The 17,925-nt window shown below is 37.3% G+C and overlaps 5 protein-coding genes and 1 long non-coding RNA gene across 19 annotated transcripts in view; 2 read left to right on the top strand and 4 right to left on the bottom strand.

Moving 5' to 3' along the window:
• Positions 1-3,933, bottom strand: part of LOC108628316 (A disintegrin and metalloproteinase with thrombospondin motifs 9) — a 106,039-nt gene extending 102,106 nt beyond the window's left edge. Inside the window, exon 1 of the mRNA XM_026816399.1 lies at positions 3,639-3,933. The gene's annotated coding sequence lies outside the window, so the exon portion shown is untranslated. The remainder of the gene's footprint in view (positions 1-3,638) is intronic.
• A 607-nt stretch (positions 3,934-4,540) lies between these two features.
• LOC108628373 (estradiol 17 beta-dehydrogenase 5) lies at positions 4,541-8,096 on the bottom strand. The gene is made up of 4 exons (XM_018030250.2): positions 7,949-8,096; positions 5,756-5,923; positions 5,220-5,576; positions 4,541-5,096 (listed from the first exon to the last, which is right to left on the bottom strand). The coding sequence occupies exons 1-4, from the start codon at positions 8,057-8,059 to the stop codon at positions 4,719-4,721; spliced, it is 1,014 nt and encodes a 337-aa protein (XP_017885739.1). The 5' UTR covers positions 8,060-8,096; the 3' UTR covers positions 4,541-4,718.
• Positions 6,764-9,470, top strand: Arv1 (ACAT-related protein required for viability 1). 8 transcript variants are annotated; one of them, XM_018030251.2, is made up of 4 exons: positions 6,764-7,877; positions 8,411-8,506; positions 8,679-9,195; positions 9,273-9,470. In XM_018030251.2, exons 2-4 carry the CDS (start codon positions 8,423-8,425, stop codon positions 9,386-9,388), a joined length of 717 nt encoding a protein of 238 aa, XP_017885740.1. In that variant the 5' UTR covers positions 6,764-7,877; positions 8,411-8,422; the 3' UTR covers positions 9,389-9,470. The 8 variants fall into 8 exon arrangements, with proteins under 8 accessions (XP_017885740.1, XP_026672206.1, XP_026672210.1 ...); XM_026816405.1 differs by having other exon boundaries at positions 6,764-7,012; XM_026816409.1 differs by having other exon boundaries at positions 6,764-6,997; positions 8,386-8,506.
• Positions 9,380-13,001, bottom strand: Wdr37 (WD repeat domain 37). 6 transcript variants are annotated; one of them, XM_018030243.2, is made up of 8 exons: positions 12,620-13,001; positions 11,540-11,815; positions 11,337-11,462; positions 10,914-11,189; positions 10,593-10,812; positions 10,104-10,391; positions 9,776-10,025; positions 9,380-9,598 (listed from the first exon to the last, which is right to left on the bottom strand). In XM_018030243.2, exons 2-8 carry the CDS (start codon positions 11,805-11,807, stop codon positions 9,476-9,478), a joined length of 1,551 nt encoding a protein of 516 aa, XP_017885732.1. In that variant the 5' UTR covers positions 11,808-11,815; positions 12,620-13,001; the 3' UTR covers positions 9,380-9,475. The 6 variants fall into 6 exon arrangements, with proteins under 6 accessions (XP_017885732.1, XP_017885736.1, XP_017885735.1 ...); XM_018030247.2 differs by having other exon boundaries at positions 9,776-10,022; positions 10,914-11,165; positions 12,299-13,001; XM_018030246.2 differs by having other exon boundaries at positions 10,914-11,165; positions 12,299-13,001.
• Positions 13,002-13,092: 91 nt separating this feature from the next.
• On the bottom strand, positions 13,093-17,912 carry Adss (adenylosuccinate synthetase). 2 transcript variants are annotated; one of them, XM_026816403.1, is made up of 7 exons: positions 16,708-16,785; positions 15,554-15,622; positions 15,391-15,493; positions 14,325-14,688; positions 13,831-14,223; positions 13,503-13,759; positions 13,093-13,429 (listed from the first exon to the last, which is right to left on the bottom strand). In XM_026816403.1, exons 1-7 carry the CDS (start codon positions 16,768-16,770, stop codon positions 13,380-13,382), a joined length of 1,299 nt encoding a protein of 432 aa, XP_026672204.1. In that variant the 5' UTR covers positions 16,771-16,785; the 3' UTR covers positions 13,093-13,379. The 2 variants fall into 2 exon arrangements, with proteins under 2 accessions (XP_026672204.1, XP_017885737.1); XM_018030248.2 differs by lacking the exons at positions 15,554-15,622; positions 16,708-16,785 and adding an exon at positions 17,630-17,912.
• Positions 14,698-16,685, top strand: LOC113464755 (uncharacterized). The gene is made up of 4 exons (XR_003389610.1): positions 14,698-14,915; positions 15,836-16,022; positions 16,086-16,232; positions 16,339-16,685. It is a non-coding gene; the product is annotated as an uncharacterized LOC113464755 (long non-coding RNA).
• Positions 17,913-17,925: the final 13 nt, after the last annotated feature.

Consider the following 17,925-nt stretch of genomic DNA (forward strand, 5'->3'; position numbering starts at 1 on the left):
ATTTTATTATTATAATTATCGCTAATAGTTTCATCGTTCATTTCATTCGATCTTATACAGAAAAGAACCTGCCGCACCCATTTTCTAAGCAGAGCGTGCAGAGATCGTTTAGACGAATCGCTCGGCATATTTTTTACATGCTCGATCGCACAGGCGATCTTAAAATATTATGCGATGCTCCCAAAAAGACTGGCGCTCATTAAATTCCAATTCGTATGCCACCGCCTCGTTCCGATAAAATTCGAACGTGCCCGTGTGATCGCCTCTCGCGATACACACCGTCTGGCATAAACACGGAGCCAGACCAATAACGAAAGAAAGATTCGAGGAAATGTTTTGATCGAGTTTGCGACATGAAAATTTTTCAATTATTTTTAGGAGAGACGTTCGTTCGGCGAAATTTTTACTTGCAACGAAACCGATCGATTCTAGCCTACCATTCTTGGGAATTGAACTGTAGATACGATTTTTTGTAAAAATATATAAAAATCTGCAGCTGCTGATGCATTAGACGAAATAAACGATTAAATACTCTCAATTGACAAATTTCCCTATTAGGTTCCAAAGGTTCCAAACTCAAATAATTAAAGTTGTATGATGATCAATGCTTTGTCATTGTTTTTATATAATGGTTCATACAACCTTAGTGTAGCTTGCAATGATTTCCGTAATGTTGTTTCGTAAGTAGGGAAAAGGAATAGTGAGCATCGTCGGTAGACGATATTAACGAATTCAGAACGGATAGGTTGTTGGATCTAACGTAGTGTCACGTTACTTCGCAATGCTTCGGAATGCAAAATCGACCAACGAGCCGGGCTCTCGTTGCTTACGAAGGCCTCTCTCGTCGCGTAATGTCGAAACAGCGGGAACAGGAACCGAGCCGGGGAACAGGAGAACCTCGACACGGTGCACGGAGGCTCGAATTCGCACGCCCTTGCGTTTTCCGAGATTTTACTCGATTTTTTTATTACCTTTTGTAATCTAATAACTCGTGTGCGTGCTTCCGCAAGCTGTTTCAATTAAAGTTTACCAGCTTTTATTTGACGGGTACTACGATTATTCGAATTATGTAGGAACCGATTTACTCTTTTTCATTTGAATGAAAACTCTTTGAATTCAACAAGAAAAGTATGATTCGAAATGTGACAAGAGTAACGAATATAAAACGATGAAATCCCTGAAGAAACCTAAACACACCTAAGATCAAGGAAGCCAGATAACTACAGATATTGTTATCATGATTTATTTTCCAGAATTTCCAAACTTCCTACATTTCTACGTTTACTCAGTGCTCTATTCGCTGAACAGGGCGAAAGATAATCAAACCAAGGAACGATATCCTAAACGGAATAAAAAAAAACGTCTGATCCAAAATCTTTAAAAATATAATGAACCGTTCGATACAAATTCCCATTTTTATAAATAAAACTAAAGAATCGAAATGCTGATTGTCTCTTTGAATTATTGAAAATTCCCATAAATTCGTGAAAGTATAGTCTAGTATTGAGCATTCTTAATACAACTTTTGCAGTAATTTTGAAATAGGAATTAGCGTGACGCGATAAGAGCGATTTCATTCAGGATTTGTTCGCTACTTAAAAAAAACGAAAAGAATAATGTTATATCACCGCCTCTCGTAATCTTTCCCTTACGGTTCTTACAAACGACTCGATATGATAAAACTCTCGATTCGCTATTAGCGAAACGAGCTACATGTTTGTCGAATAATCTTATCTCCGCCGACCGATTTTACAACTAATTTATTCAGATTTTTCGAAGCAAAAGACAGATAATATTCTGGATACTGTTGAGTGGTTAAATATATAATATTTATATGTTTAGTAGTGTCTTATGACGATAAAACGATTAAATTGCTAGATATTTATAAATCGTTTACTCAATGAAATAATTATTTTTTTCGATCCGTTGTATCGTCGCTGACCTTTCGTTCAGCGCTGCAGACGGTGGCAAAATTTCGACAAAAAAGAAAGAACGCTGGAAAAAGATGGGAGTTTACAGAGGCGTCGTACGCTCGAGGAATACCGGTACGAAAATAACGCGAGCGAAAACAGACTTAAGTCAACCATCCTTGTTGAAAGTCTCCCTTATTTTTCCGGATACCACGAATAAAAAGAAAAAGATGATCGATCAGGCCTCGAGTAACCTTGATCGCCAACATCTTGCAGGCGTGAAATTTTATCAGCCGATTCATAAAATTTAAAACCAAGAAAAATACGGTTCGTAGATTTCGAGAGAGCAAGTGTTAAATTTAATAATTTATCACATGTCACGTGATAAATGAACTATATTATTATTTATAGTGAAAGGAGATATGAAATATTATTAAAAAAATTCTAAAATCTACGTGTCTTTAATTACATGTTAATTCCTAATAATTAAGGAAGTGTATTTGGATTTTAAGAAATGAATGACAACTTCGTTTGTGACGAATACGAAATTCTAACTTATAGGTTGAATAAATGAATTAATTAATTTTTGCTGAATATTCAAGGAAACGATCGATGTTCATAATTTGTTCTCAGCTCAAAGTACATTATTTCTGTACGTTAATACTCTGAATTATTATTTTCACAGCCTTTTTATTTCCTAAATTCCTAAATCTTTCTTTTTTAGTTCTGAAAGTTTGATTATGATCCAAAAAAAAAGTAAGTTGTTTCAATATCGTGGAACACCTCGAGCGTCAATGTCAATGCTAGTGATCAAGTATTTTTAATGACCTAAAAATAAAAGAATATAAATATTACATAAGGCCGAGCGATAATGAGGCTCCGGTTGCACGGATTCTCCAGTAGCTACTCTTCAAATCGTTGACACAATTGCATTTCTAATTCGCGAGTTGTACGAGGTGCAAAACAATTCTCTATTTACCTTGCCATCGTGCAGGCATATCATCCCACTTCGCAACGACGCTTTTACCTTTCCAATCGACGCTTTCAACCGATACCCCGGGTTTTCGAACATTTTTTTTCGAACTCGAATCTCTTTCATAGAAAAATACTCTCAATTCAGCTGAATTCCTGTTCACGTCACAGTTTCTCACTGCTTTTTCTTTCTACAATTTTCGGATCTCGAGTGGAAATTGTAACTAGAAATTAGAATTACGAACTGACTCGCTTTACTATTAAGAAAGTTCGCACGATAATTTCGAAAAAATAATGTAGAACCAATTTGATAAGTTACTTGTTGGTCCTAACACCTCTTCGTATGATAAGATAAAAATTAGTGCAATCTTCTAACAATTTCCCATTTTTATTTTTCATTATTCTTCCCTTTGAACCTGCGGTCTTCGCCTATGCCTCAATATTTCTTACACTTCGTTTTCCCTTAACGAACAGCAATTTTTTTAAATTTTTTGTTACACTAAACCTTCTAACATCAAATTAAATTATTTAATCTAATACTAAAAAAGTTACTCCGAATATTAATGGGAGTCACTATACCTATTTCACATTCTTCCAAATTCATTTGGAATTATTCTCAGATAATTTTTACATCAATCGCTGTCACGAATATACGATATCTATCTAATTCGGTGGAAGTTTTAATACACGACCCGGTGTCACCGAGAGGTCCACGTGTTTCTCTAGCGCGGCACCTGCCGCGGAATCGGAGCTTACCTTTCGACGTTGGTCCCAAGACTCAACGAGACCAAAGTAGTCAAAAGGCAGTCGTCGGCACTTTTTCAATGTCACAACGTGTGATTCTTCTTCTTCTTCTTCTTCTTCTTCTTCTTCTTCTTCTTCTTCTTCTTCGGTAGCAAGGCGGACGGGTTTGAAACGCGGATGAAAAACGGAGCGGCGGGTGCGTCGACGACGACGACGAAGAGGACGACGACGGAAGAAATGAAGCGAGAAACGCGCGACACGAGCCGCTGGCACGCACTGACTGGACGAACGCGAACGCGAGCAGACCTCTGACTCTTCTGGTATCGGCCACGGGCACCGATCTCCCTAACAACATCGAGTCCCCCACTACTCGCCCGCGACGTACTTGCGAACCATTCAGACGAATTTGTTTATTCACTCGAGGGTGCATCTTCCTCCGAACTTCCCCTATTTAAATAATTTAAAAATTCTCATACACCGAAAACTTCTCAGTCTGTTTCATACGCTCCTAATTAAAGTATAATAAAAGGATTCCGGGACGGTCTGTTGTAAGAGATCGTCCTCAGTTTTCATATTTTTCTCCATTAAATTATTTCACTTTTCTGTTAAATTCTTCTGGAGGAGCTTCTTTTAATATCTCATTTGCAATTCTAATGTACGAATGCTTGTATGATATAAAAGAAAGAAGAGATCAGATTTCCGAAATTTTATGGATCTTTGAGAAAAAACACCTGTAACTTCTTTATATTTCGAATACCTTATCGTGCAATGGAATAAAGACCTTGTTCTTTACGTGATAAATACACGACAGTCACCTGCTCTTCACCCTACGAATATTTAATCGCCCAACGTATACACAGATAAAAATACATTGTAACCATTGTCGGATTGAAATAACACAAAAAGTATACACGTGCAGAGAAATATTTTTATTAAGTTCTCAAAAATAAGAAATAATAATTATCATGATATGCATTCTATAGAATCATATATCGAAGCATATTTTATTTATAATTGAGGGAAAATAAAACAAACAGTAGATGTATTTATACACTCTGCAAATGCTATGGAAATATTCTTACACAAAAATGTTTAAAACGGGAATTCGGGGTGGTTCTTGATTCCTTCAAAGAAATCGAAATTACAAATCCTACCGGCGTCACCCTCGATATTCAGCTGTCTCAATTCCTTCATGTGCCGGATTTCGAGTTCCCAGCCGAATAACTGGATATTTTCCTTGATTCTTTCGGGATTCGTGCTCTTTGGGATGACAATGATACCGTTTTGAACGAGGTATCGCAGTAGAATTTGTGCGGGTGTCTTCTTGTAGGCCTTTGCTATTTCTAATACTATGTTGTTTTTCAACATATCTGGTATCTTATCTTCTTTGTTCATCTTCTTGACAAAACCTCGCGTACCAAGCGGCGAATAAGCTGTCATAGGAATATTCTTCTGTCTACAATAGTTCACCTGTAAGAAGATACGAAATGGGCCACATAAAATATCTATTTAAATTTCATTTTCTACATCGGTTTATCCCGTATAAAGACCCGCAGTGTATGAATGAACATTTTCAATCCGAATGATTATTACCAATTTGCACTGTTGGAGGTAAACGTGTAACTCGACTTGTAACATCGAAACGCTTATCTTCGCCTTCTCCAAGACTCGTTCGATCTGGGAGATCTTGAAATTCGACAGTCCGATCGCTTTGGTCCGTCCGGCTTCGACTTGCTTCTCCATTTCCGCCCAAATCTTTACATGATCCGTACTGCAGTCGAGTAAGAGGTGACCCTCTCCGTCTATCGGATACATTTCATATCCGTCTTGTTTTTCGAAGCCAAAAGGAGTATGGATCAAATACAGGTCCACGTACTCCAGCTGCAAATCTTTCAGCGATTTTTCAATCCATTTCTGAACGTCCTCTGGCCTGTTTCCCACAGGGGGAAGCTGTAACGCGAGAAAACGATGCTCGTTGAAGCTGTACAGAATTTCATTCCTACTGATCATCAGCAGCTCTTTTTCAAATTATAAAAAATTCTTATATCTAACGTATAGATATCCGTCAGACTTGAATTAATAATACGTATCATTTATTACAAGTTTATCGCATTTAATTTGAAATCTACCTTTGTAACTACGAAAACGTCGGAACGTTTTAGTTTTCCAGAAGTGAACCATTTTTTAAGAACGTTCCCAATAACTTTTTCGTTTTCGTACGCTGGAGCTGTATCGATGTGCCTGTATCCAGCTTCTAAAGCGATTTCCAGAGCAGCTTCCAACTCCGATTCGGGTGCCTTCAACGTTAACATTTACAGTGTTTCTTTTATATTAATGAATGATATAACGCGTATTGCTATTGCATGAGGATGAGAAGAAATAAAAGATTAGGTCGTTACATACAAACGAATGTAATGAAAATACGGGGTAATTGGGTAATCTAAGCTGAGAAGGGACGATTTTGGAAGTGTTTCTGAACAATAATTTCCTTTGATAAAATGCAAAGTGAGGCATGGTTTTTGAATTAATATCGAAAAACACTGACCAATGACAGCACGCGCAGAGCCCGCCACTAGCCACGTGTAGGTTGGCTCGGATCGTGCTTATTGGTCAATGTTTTTCGTTATTAATTCACAAGCCATTGTTCAATATAATAATTATTTTAAAAGCATGATAATAATGTAACATTGCATGGTTTTTATAATTTTGAAAGATATTCGAAGGATTGATGATATCGAAAATATATACATATGTATTTTAAAGAGATCCTCTGTACAAGAATATCTGTTTAAAAATCATTTATTGTAAGCATTTCTATTAAAATATTGTTAAGAAAAGGGAACTGGGGATTATTGTGATACGGATATAGGATAATTGTGAACGTACTGTTATAAAAAAATTCGGAAATCCGCATATCCAAGCAAAAGTGACACATCTAAAGGCAGAATTCAAAACTGCTCTATGTTATACCTAAACAAAGGAACCTTAACGTTTTTGGTAACAGTTTGATAAATAAACATTGCATTTTACTATTTTAACTAATTATTAACTAATTTTTCAAATTTGAACTTGCCTCGCAACATCACGTGACGTTAGCATAACTTAGAAAGGCAACGATAGTGCCATCTACCGGGATATGCAATCATATTAGGATAATTTATGGACAAGAGGCGACATCTCGTATTGAAACCGTTGAATTAATCGCAGCGAGAACCAACACATCGACATGACATGTAACCAAACATCAAAAACCGGTTGTTGTTGTTGTTACACGTGGAATGTGGCTTATCATAGTACGTGATGTGGGGCTAATGAAAATATTTCTCGTGGAAGTCGTAGTATATATTGAAAAGTGATTCCTGTGGAAACTGGTAAATCCGAATTTGGTACATGAATAGAGAAGTATCAATAAATATAGGCACTAATTACTGACGATACATCTCATTCTTAAATAAATTCTTGTGAATGTCGTATATTGTATTTCCTGTTGTTCTGCTGTTCGATTTCTTATACACACATGTAATTTGTCTCGTAATTATTACAAGATAACAATACTTGTTGTATATTATACATCTTTAAACATTGAATTGGTGAATTTACTGGAGGTGTTCCTCCTTGGCATCCATTAGCATTTATTATATTCAATCATTTTATTAGATCGAGTAACTTTGTTCCACTTTATTGTCGTGTGCTTCACCAAATAATACAATTATCCTTTGTCTCAGTTGTATATCGAACCGAACTTTTATTTTAGCGAATAATAAACTATTACTTTTTTTTATAATTCATGACATTCTAATTTCGTTTTCTAATATTTCATGAGATTCCTACTTGAAACTATTTTACGAAATGTGAATTGATCCGAACTCGTCAATGCTAAGTTGAAATCGAGCAGTCATATTAATTAAAATCCTTCTTTTTTATATTCGTTATCCTACGCTCGTCACGAGTTCAAGTGAGGAAAATTTTTTTTCACGGAGTTTGTTTTTATACTATATAAACAACAATGAATTATACATCTGCGGAACAATTTTTTAAATAGAAATCAGGCCAAGGTTACATTGTCCTTTTTTTTTTATCTCAAGTATAACTTTATTATGATACACGAAGTTGAAAATATATAAAACTTAGTGCTCTATTCTGCTCCGTTATAAAGAATGTGTTATTTTAAGAAATACTGATTTTATTTTTGTGAAATGTTGATCCCTGAGAAAAATTTCGTTAAAATTCGTAAAACCATTTAATACGTCGGTAAGTAAAAATTATAATTTGAACAGAAATTGGATGATTTAGATTAGTGTAGATATGTATCGTTACTTTACCTGCCACGTTCCAAAACCAATTATTGGTATTAGTTCCCCGTTTGGGAGCCGAACTGTTTTGTCCTCCATCGCTTCCGTACTGTAGAAACACCGGAAAACGACTAACCGCATACAGGTTTAGAATACAGTAAGGAACGTTGCTTTCACCGACAGAATTATTTAGTGACTGGCGTCCTTCAGGTATTGGATAGTCAAGGCGATTCTATAGTTTCTTCTCCCAAGATTCTAATAAAATATTCTCAAGTACGAGAATTTCAATTCTTCTTCTCGCCGATTGAATATTAATCGTTCATTCGTCATTAATTTTAAAATACTACATCTTATCCGTCTACGTCTTATAGAGAATACTTCAAATATTTCATTAGACAAAAGATTAAATTCCGATACACATCTTAAACATTATATTAGAATTAAATTCTGTTTGTAAACAATTTCAGGTAATGTTTAAAATATTTTCAACAGAAAAAGAAAACGATGTATCAATGCGTAAATTGCGGAACCCAGGTGGAAGAACTTTACCGGCAGTACAGTCCGAACGTTTTAAAATTATTAAAATGCGTACGTGTACCTTGTGGAAATAAAAAATTATAATAAAATCAAGAACATACATTTCTTATTATTTTAAAATTAGTTACAAGGAAACTTTGATGTTTACCTCTTCACGTGAGAATAAATTAAAAGTTTAATGCGCGTTACAGTAGAAAATTGCGACGCTGTTTATTTATTCCAGGAAACCTGCGGTCATTTAGCCGACATGTATATCGAGTACGATCCAGTCATCATCTTGGTTGACTTATTGTTACTCGAGAAACGAGCGTACAGGCACTTGCTGTACAACTGCGATCTGAAGGCCTGTTGGAAGTTAGTGATCATCCTCTGGCTCGTAGAATCGTTTCGAAATCTTTATCTCTGCGACAACGAAAACAACAACGAATACATTCAGTCCTGGAGATCGCTCCAACGTAATCTCGACGCGCATTGCAATCTCTATTTAATACTGTTTAAAACGGCCATCGCCCTCGCCGCTTTCGTCGCGGTCGTGATTCTCCTTACAAAAGTAAAGTGGTACTTTTATCCGACCGATCGAACCAAGTGCGACGTGAATCATTTAACGAAAGGTTTGATAATCGGTGGATCTGGAAAACTGCTGGGATTATTAGAGATTATCTGGGGACATATCTTTTCGGCACCGCATTATTTCCTTATATTGGGATACACGCTCCTCTGCTTGTTCACGGTTTATTCAGGTAAAGAGTCTCATCTATCTAGGATATACAGAAAATAGAATTGATTCTATTGATAATCATTTTGCATGTAATTTCAGTGGTTTCCAACAACAGAAAGCTGGAATCCCTGATCATTTTGGGAACGGGTATAACAGTTTACAGTTACACGCCGGACATCGTATCGGCCACGCTCAAGACTCTGCAATTCATTTAATCGTTTATTCTCGATACAATTTGATTCGATAACAGTGAGGTTTAAGTTAATACCTAAACTAATTAAATACTCTCGTAATATACATATTTAACATTCCTTGAGAGGCACAATGCTCCATCCAAGGACTAATCGATCGAAACCGCAAGAGAACAAGTTACAGACTCCGCTGTCTTCTGCCCAGGCTACCGATGAGACCATCCGCCGGTGACCCTGAAATCAGTTCCAAATGCGTTTACTCATTTCTAAAGATCATTTTATGACAGTGTTATTTTTCTATACTCATTTGCGATGTCCCTATTTATTACAATTTTAAGAATGATGGACTTATGTAGACTGACTAGCTTCTAAGCCCTCCGCTTGATTCCACAGACCAAGAAGTTTACGTACCTGTCTACTAGTTCTAGGCAATCTGGCTAATCGTTGTCCATTAAGATCGAACAGTCGAATTTGCCTGTTATCATGCGGTATCGCAACGGTACCGCTGCTCGATACAGCTAACCGATTAGCCGCGCTATCGCCGCGGATTACAGCCAAAGGACTCCGTATGTTCCGTAGCTCCCATACCTTCACGCTTCGGTCGTCCGAACCCGAAACGATTTTATCCTCGCGCGTGAAAACGGCGGAGGTTACAGTTCTACTTAAAAATAGAAAGAAACATCGTCGGCAACGTGTTATTCAATAATTTCACAAACGATGTAATGATTAATTTATTTACTCGGTGTGTGCTTGGAAAACGGAAACCGAATGAATGGGTTCCCGAAAGTCCCACAGACGGAAGGTGCTGTCTTTGCTCGAGGTAACACACAACCGTTGAGTGTGATGCGTCGATACGTGAGAAAGTTCTTGATCGTGTCCACACAGAGTATGGATGATTTCTCCGGTCTCGACGTCGTAAAGATTAGCGGTTCTATCCCACGAAGCAGTGACCACTTGCTCTACATCGGGTAACCAATCTGCAGCCATCACGACGCCTGTATGACCTAATAATTCTCGTACCGGTGTCCTGCAATCGTTCACAGAACGAAACATGTACAGACTATAGAACAACTTGAACAGATTTATTACTAGACTGTGGGTTTTATGAAACGATCGTACTGCAAGTGAATTGCAATCTGAAATGCATTTTTTCAAGTGACTACTAAATCTATTTTGCATAAAAGTATCGCTGTCTATTTATTACTTGTTTTTGGCAAGTAAATATTACCTTAGCGTGGGTGGTTCTTCTTGCTCCTCGTTCATGGGAACCACGCCACTGAGATTTCTCTCGGAACTCAAGCCTGAAAGATCTTCAGCAGAGTTCTGTCTTTTGGGTAAATCCCAATCAACAGCGGCTTGCCACACGTGAGCGGAATCGTCGCCGCTTGATGTGAGTGCCAATTCTTTGGTAGGATGAAAACGTACGGAATTAACCGAACCCGAATGTCCTATTTAAATCGAACGAAAAGTAATACAAGATAACAGCATTAATTAATTCAGATCGTCGACATTAGTCACAAGAGATTGTGAACGAACTTCAAATACGAACCGATGTATTGCAATAGACAACGTCCACTATCGACGGCCCAAACTTTAGCAGTATGATCAGCGGAGGCTGTAGCAATGATCTGACCCGATCTACCGACGGACACTTCCCAGACACCGTCGCGATGGCCAATGTATTCCCTTTGCATGCTACATGACATAGTCGGGGTCTTGAAACTGGAGACTATTTTACTGGTTTGAACTTTCAACTTATGAGAAGTCGTTTTAGTTTTCTGTGCTGTATTCCCTGCCATAGCTGCAAACAGGTATCGTTCCAATACTTAAAAATAGAATAAAACAACACAGTGAATCTCTTATCGTCTAACATCAATTATTATTACACTGCGGATTTTGTCCGAGACTTTCGGATTCTCGCAGATCTCTAATAATCACGTAAATTAATACAGGAGGTAATGAAGATTCTTACATTTTTGTTTGGAAAGACCTTTTGTATCTGAAAAGTCTGCAACATCTCCGATAGGTAAATTCCGTTCTCCAGAACCATAACATTCTCTCTCAAGCCTCTCATTAAGAGTATCTATCTTCTCTTGTACTGAATCAATAAATGTTCCACGCTTCAGTTTAATTATCGTAATTAAAAAAACGTGCATAATAAATTGATGTTCATACAAGACAGATTTTCCGTGTAAAGGGCCTCGAATTCTTTTTCTATTTGCTGGAACAGTTCAAAAAGTCGACATCGTAGTGCCGGTGGTAGTACACCGTCGTCAGGGTCCGTGCGAAAAGCTCCATAATGAAGCGCAGTTGGTTGCAACGGGGTTGATCCACTTTGCGATTGCAATTCTGTATCTGTACTGCTTTGCACTCTTGGGATTGAGATGCGTTTAATTTTTCCTGAGCTTTTACCCCCACTGGTCATAGGTGGTTCTCCAGGCATTTTTCACTCTGTTTGACATTTGATAATTATAAGGATGAATTAAGCTGTTTTAAACTTCTAAGCAGTTACGTATTAAAAGATTTTGTATGAAATTAAACTGGCACAAGACGAATCGAAGAGGGTACACAAAGATACAAGTAATTAGATTTTGATTAGACTGCAGATTTTTATAAAAGACACAAGTGTGCTGAATTTTGAACAGTTAATATTAGAAGCAAAGTGACATTTGATTCATAAATGCAAATGTCTAATTTTCATTTTACTCTAAATATCTTATTTTGCATAGAAATCCGCAGCCCAGATATGACAATTAGAAAGCATAATTGATTTTCTTAAAGCAATGTAGAATTAATATTGGATATTAATGAATATATACAAGTGATGTGTAAAAATACACGAAGGACGTGTAGTAAGCAGAAACGATAAGTGTTAAGCTGTCAATGTATACAAGTACTTTAACAAGATACTAACTATACTTAACAAGAACTTACTTTTCCTTGTATTTATACTTATTCAAACGCATATCACTTTATAAATATCATACAATAAATATATATATATATTTTTTTTCTGTATTTTACATTTAATGTAGGAAACAAACAAGATATGTACACTCAATTAAATTATTGCAATCGTTAGATGCAGGTTAAAATCGCGTATCAGAAGACGCATCATGCGTACATAGATAAATGCACACGTTATTCATTTTCTAATGATAATCGAAAGCAAAGTAAGTACTCCGTTAGATTTTTATTATAATTTTAGTGTAGCTGCGAGACAGACACCTGTGCTATCCAAATGATTTAACTCACTGTATTTCGCTTGCTACTACACTTTATCTTCGTAGTCACGAAGACTGTCAATATTGAATCGTGACAATCAAAACGAAACGAAACGATCATCGCGCGATCGAATTAAAATAAAAAAAGAACATAATTTATTGAGTGTACAAGACGGAATCGAGTAAGAAATTCAGTTGTGAATTGATTAAAAAAGTCATAGCCATGGTCACGGCATACTATACATATGCGTGGTCAATATACGTGGGAGTAAAAACGTATTTCTCCCTATATCGTACTTCAAACTTCGTAATCAATACTGATACACTGCGGCCTTTAATTCTGATTTGCTTGGTTAACATTCTTTTCAGCTTTTCAACGAATAAATCGTAAATCATAAAATAGCCTGTTCGAACGTTTTCTACAAATTCTATAATAAAATAGACAGAAGTTGTATCTGTTATAAATGGGTTTAAGGACTGGGTTTTGAAGGTGGGATGTGGGTGTTCAAATAAATACATTTTAATTAACATTTCTCATTTTACATGCGAACAATGGATAAACACAGTCATCACGATAGAAAGGAGGAACTCGATAAAAAGACTGTTACCCTTTTCCTCAACATAATGTATACTACAAAACTTCAAGATCTTAACGCTATAAATTTCTCTCGTCGTTTCTCTGTGCGCTTGAACCATCGACTCCCTTGACAGACCAGACTTATCATCAAAAAAGTAGCGAACTGAATGAATAGATAAGTATGCCTCCATTGTTGTGACTCATAAGTATAACGTCAAAGCGTGATTACACTTTCACGACCTGCTCCCACTCCGATCCATTTGACTGAAACGATCGCAACGGTAATCACTGTATTGACGGACTCGATTAAATACAGCTGCTGATAAAAGATTCCTACCTGGTACACTGAGATGTTCCTCTATCAATTGTATATACTTCCTCGCATTAGGAGGCAACTTCTCCAAAGACCGCACTCCTTCGGTCGTAGATTGCCAGCCGTCCAAAGTTTCATAAATCACCTCTACTTTCGCTAAATCGGAGGTATTACTCGGGAAGTAATCAATTTCTTTTCCGTTTAATCGATAACCTACGCCGACTTGAATTTTCGGTAGCGTGTCCAGGATGTCTAATTTCGTCAAACACAGTGACGTGTATCTAGAAGTCAGAGTAGAACCTCGTTTATCTGCAATATTAATTCAATGGCTAAACGACCAAACGATCCTTACCCATTAACTATTGCCGTGAATTTAAGTAGAGTTAAATCTAGCCAACCGCAGCGTCTCTTTCTGTTTGTCGTGACTCCGAATTCGTGACCCCGTTTTTGTAAAAGATCACCCACAGCGTCCGTGAGTTCGGTCGGGAATGGGCCATCGCCGACTCTTGTCGTGTACGCTTTAACTACGCCGACGACCTCGGCGATATAAGTCGGTGGCAACCCGAGCCCGGTACAAACACCGCCTATACTGCAGTTCGAGCTCGTAACATAAGGATATGTACCGAAATCAATGTCTAGCATAGCGGCATTAGCACCTTCTACTAATACTTTCTTCCCCTCGCATAATGCTTGATGTAAATACTGTACTGTTTCTTTTACCAACGGTCGTATCCTTTCAGCGTACCTAGAAACAGAACGAGGTTTAATTGAATTCGTACATTACATACGAACAATAGTAGAACACTTTGGTAAATGATAAGCTTTATGCAACATTCATACACGTACTCTTTATACCGTTCAAGCTCTGCTTTCACGTCAACTTGAAGGGCTGGGAACATTTTCTCATACGACGATACCAAAGTCCTGAACTTTAGCGAGAACACGTCGAAGTCCCCGAGGAGATCGCCGATTCTGAGTCCAATTCTGGCAGCTTTACACGAGTACGTCGGACCGATACCCTTTTTCGTAGTACCAATGGATTGTGCACCTTTCTCGAGTTCCTGAAGACCGTCGACTTGCTGATGAAAATCGAATACCATGTGCGCCCGATCGGAGATCACCAATCGTTCTTGCCAGTTCTCCAGTCCCTTCGCTTCGTTACTTTCCAGTTCCTCGAAGAGTCCTGGTAGGTGGATCACTACCCCATTTCCTAAAAAATATTTAATAAAATAACATATGCTCTTGTTACCAAATTCCAGATTTCCATGCAGGTTTTTTTAACAAACTCCTTTTAGGATAGAAAAGTTTGTCAGAGATGAAACGAAATAAAATGAAACACGTACGTGAAATCCAACAAAACTGTACTAGCTCTCAAGATGATGATGACCGATGACTAAATGAACTCTGAGTACTATTATATGAAATGATCGAGTATACGTACGTTCAGTTCATTTAAAAATTGACAACTTTTATTAACACCGTTTAACTGCTAAGTTTCCAGGGTATGCTTACATAACGAAACCGTGACGACATGTTCGTCAACAAGTGCGAAACCGTTTCCATTACCGAGTATTTTTCATTTGTTTGTACAGATAAAAACCATTAAGATACAAAAGGCAATGATCGTGGTAAACAGAGCATTGTCAATAGGCCTTTTATAGAATTAGGATAAATCATATTTAAATATAGGAACATTTGAGAACGATGGAAGGAGCCCAATTTTGTTCCTTTCCGATGCAAATCGCATGAGAACATTCCTCTCATTTAATAAGACAATAAGATACAAACTGAAGATGTATTAGACAAAATTATGAGTTTAAAGGAGTCATGAAGTATTTAACTTCCAACAATTGATTAGTTCTCCTCGAATTTTATGGTATTATCCCTGACATCATAATCAAAGAATAATTACCTATAAGCGATGTGCATCTAGGATTGATTACTCCACTGGGCAGAAGATGGAAGTGGAATTCCGCACCGTCTACTACTACTGTATGCCCGGCATTGCTTCCTCCCTGCAAAATTAAAATTTTCTTTTTGCTTCCATCCCTTCCTTTCTCTTTCTGTTAATTTACATATCGGTTTATGTTTCTTATGCGAAACACGGGAAGAAGCAACCGATACACTGTTTGCTCGAGCATCGACTGAAAGTAATCAAATATGATTGATTGGAGAACAAATGGTTTACAGTATTCCGTACAATTTGATTGAACGAGTTATCAAGAGAATTAATACTTGTAGCATTCCTCAGAAACTTAGCTCGCGTGCGAAAATGTTAATTACCGTTGATTTTAAACCATCTTAAGGTAACGACATAAATGTACTCAATCCTATCGTGTTCATTTCTAAAATTTCAGGTTCGAACATTTTCTATCTATTTCAACTTCATTTTTATCGAGCCACTCCTTAATCCTGGCAACTGCCTTGACTACGTTAATATGCTAATTCTGTATAATACAAGGAACTGTCTCGATACCAGAGTATACTACGACTTATGTGACAAAAAAATGTATACATATTGAAGGGGATCTACATCAAAGCCTTGTAAGATAATTGAAATGATCCTATGAATATACTAGTTTAATGGAATGGAATATTACTTTGCAGGCAACGGATTTTAAAGATACATAGAAGAAGGGAACGTGTAGTAACAATTTTTGTTTGTTTGTATCTATGCAGACTACTAAAAGCTGAATGCATATTTTTGAATATTGATAAAATAAACGTTCATCTGGACACACGTCTTTTAAACTGGTACCATAAACGCCCGCAGGCTACTTATTTGTATAAACCTACAATACTTCTGTTCGTTCTTATTTTACCTTTTGCACAAAATGTAATCGAGATTTTTGTTACGTAGGAAAGGGAATACAATAACAAAGTTAGACGATGAACTAGTGATGCTAAGAACGGCGTAGGATAGTAAATAGATGAGCAACGATTGGTATTTTTGTGCTCGTGGTTAAATAAACGTCCAGATAGAACAACAGGTTAAAATTATGAAAGCATTGTTAATGTTACGCAAATCCCAGTGGTTGCTAGTCAGTCATTAAACTGAGAAGCATCATGAATGATAAGACTACTAATTAAATAACAATAGTAGATAACTCCGAGTCAGTACCAACACAGTTTAAAAATTATACACGAGCTATAAGTCAATCTTGAAACAATGAGTCGGTCACATTTATAATTTCAAGTGTGAGCCTGCTAAAACAAAATGATTTAATACCGGGCGAAAGTGCTTGAGAACATTTAATTCGCATAAATTTCCTTGAACGTTCTTGGCCAGCATCTCTTCACTCAGCAATTTAGTTGAAATTTATTCGAATAACTGACTCTAATTACAGACGATCAGCGAAAAAATCAGTTTGTCTAATGTATGATCAGATTACCTCACGTAATCCACTCTGCCGTTCGCTGACGTGAAACTATTTCCTAGCAGTTGCAAGTGAGCCGGAAAGATCGTTTTGCAATATTTCATTTCAACATCGAACTATATGATTCACGTATGTATAAATAAAATAAATTCGTGGACATTTCATAGCCATTTATACGCTGATTAAGTATGAGAGATATACATTCATAATAGTAATTAAATATATCTCAAGTTGAAGAGCGCGCAAAGCATAGGTATTACTATCATATTAAAGTTTTCAAGTTCTACTGTCTGTCGAAACATTTGTTATGTAATAATATTACAATAGATAGATACATGTTCTTGTACACAACTCAAATACAAAATTCACTCCAAATACCAAACAAAACTTGCATCATGTAAGAAACGAGATACATGATAGTCATGTAACATGTATTAATTTTATCGTTATTGTCACGCATCATACATTTTTAATGTTTGAACGGAACTATAGAAGTGTACGATCGTAAGTTTCATACAAAAAGTACGATATTACAACGGAAAAGAAGAGCTTTTTATAATCACGTGACGCAGACATGAGGAGGGAAAAAGGAGGAGAGAAACGATCGCCGTAATCGGGAATACGATAAGAGACGTGTACGGAGTAAATGAAACTAGAGCGAAACAGAAACGCGGTTCACGTCGTGTGATCGATTCGAAATGACACGTAGATAAATGCGGAGAATCTTGTCTGTCAGAAAATAGGCGGACAAGCATGAAAAAATGGCGGACTCACCTGACACCTGCAGACGACGTCAGCATCTATGGCGAGCATATCGACGACCTTGCCTTTACCCTCGTCGCCCCATTGCGCTCCGAGGACGACGGTGACCTTTGACTGCACACCCGTCACCCGTTGCTTCTTCCGCGGTGAACCGAGAACGCCGTCCCCGTTCGCTTGCTGAACGGAATGCTGCATTTTTTTTCAAATTACGAGAACTGTCCGTAACAGTACACGAGCGATCGTACGAACGGCGCTCGCGCGCGCACACTCCTCGAATACCGCCGCGCGACTACAGAAACATAGACTGG

This window comes from Ceratina calcarata, unplaced genomic scaffold (genome assembly GCF_001652005.2).
Source record: "Ceratina calcarata isolate Rehan_Ccalc_2016 unplaced genomic scaffold, ASM165200v1 scaffold517.2, whole genome shotgun sequence".
NCBI classification, from domain to species: Eukaryota; Metazoa; Arthropoda; class Insecta; order Hymenoptera; family Apidae; genus Ceratina; species Ceratina calcarata.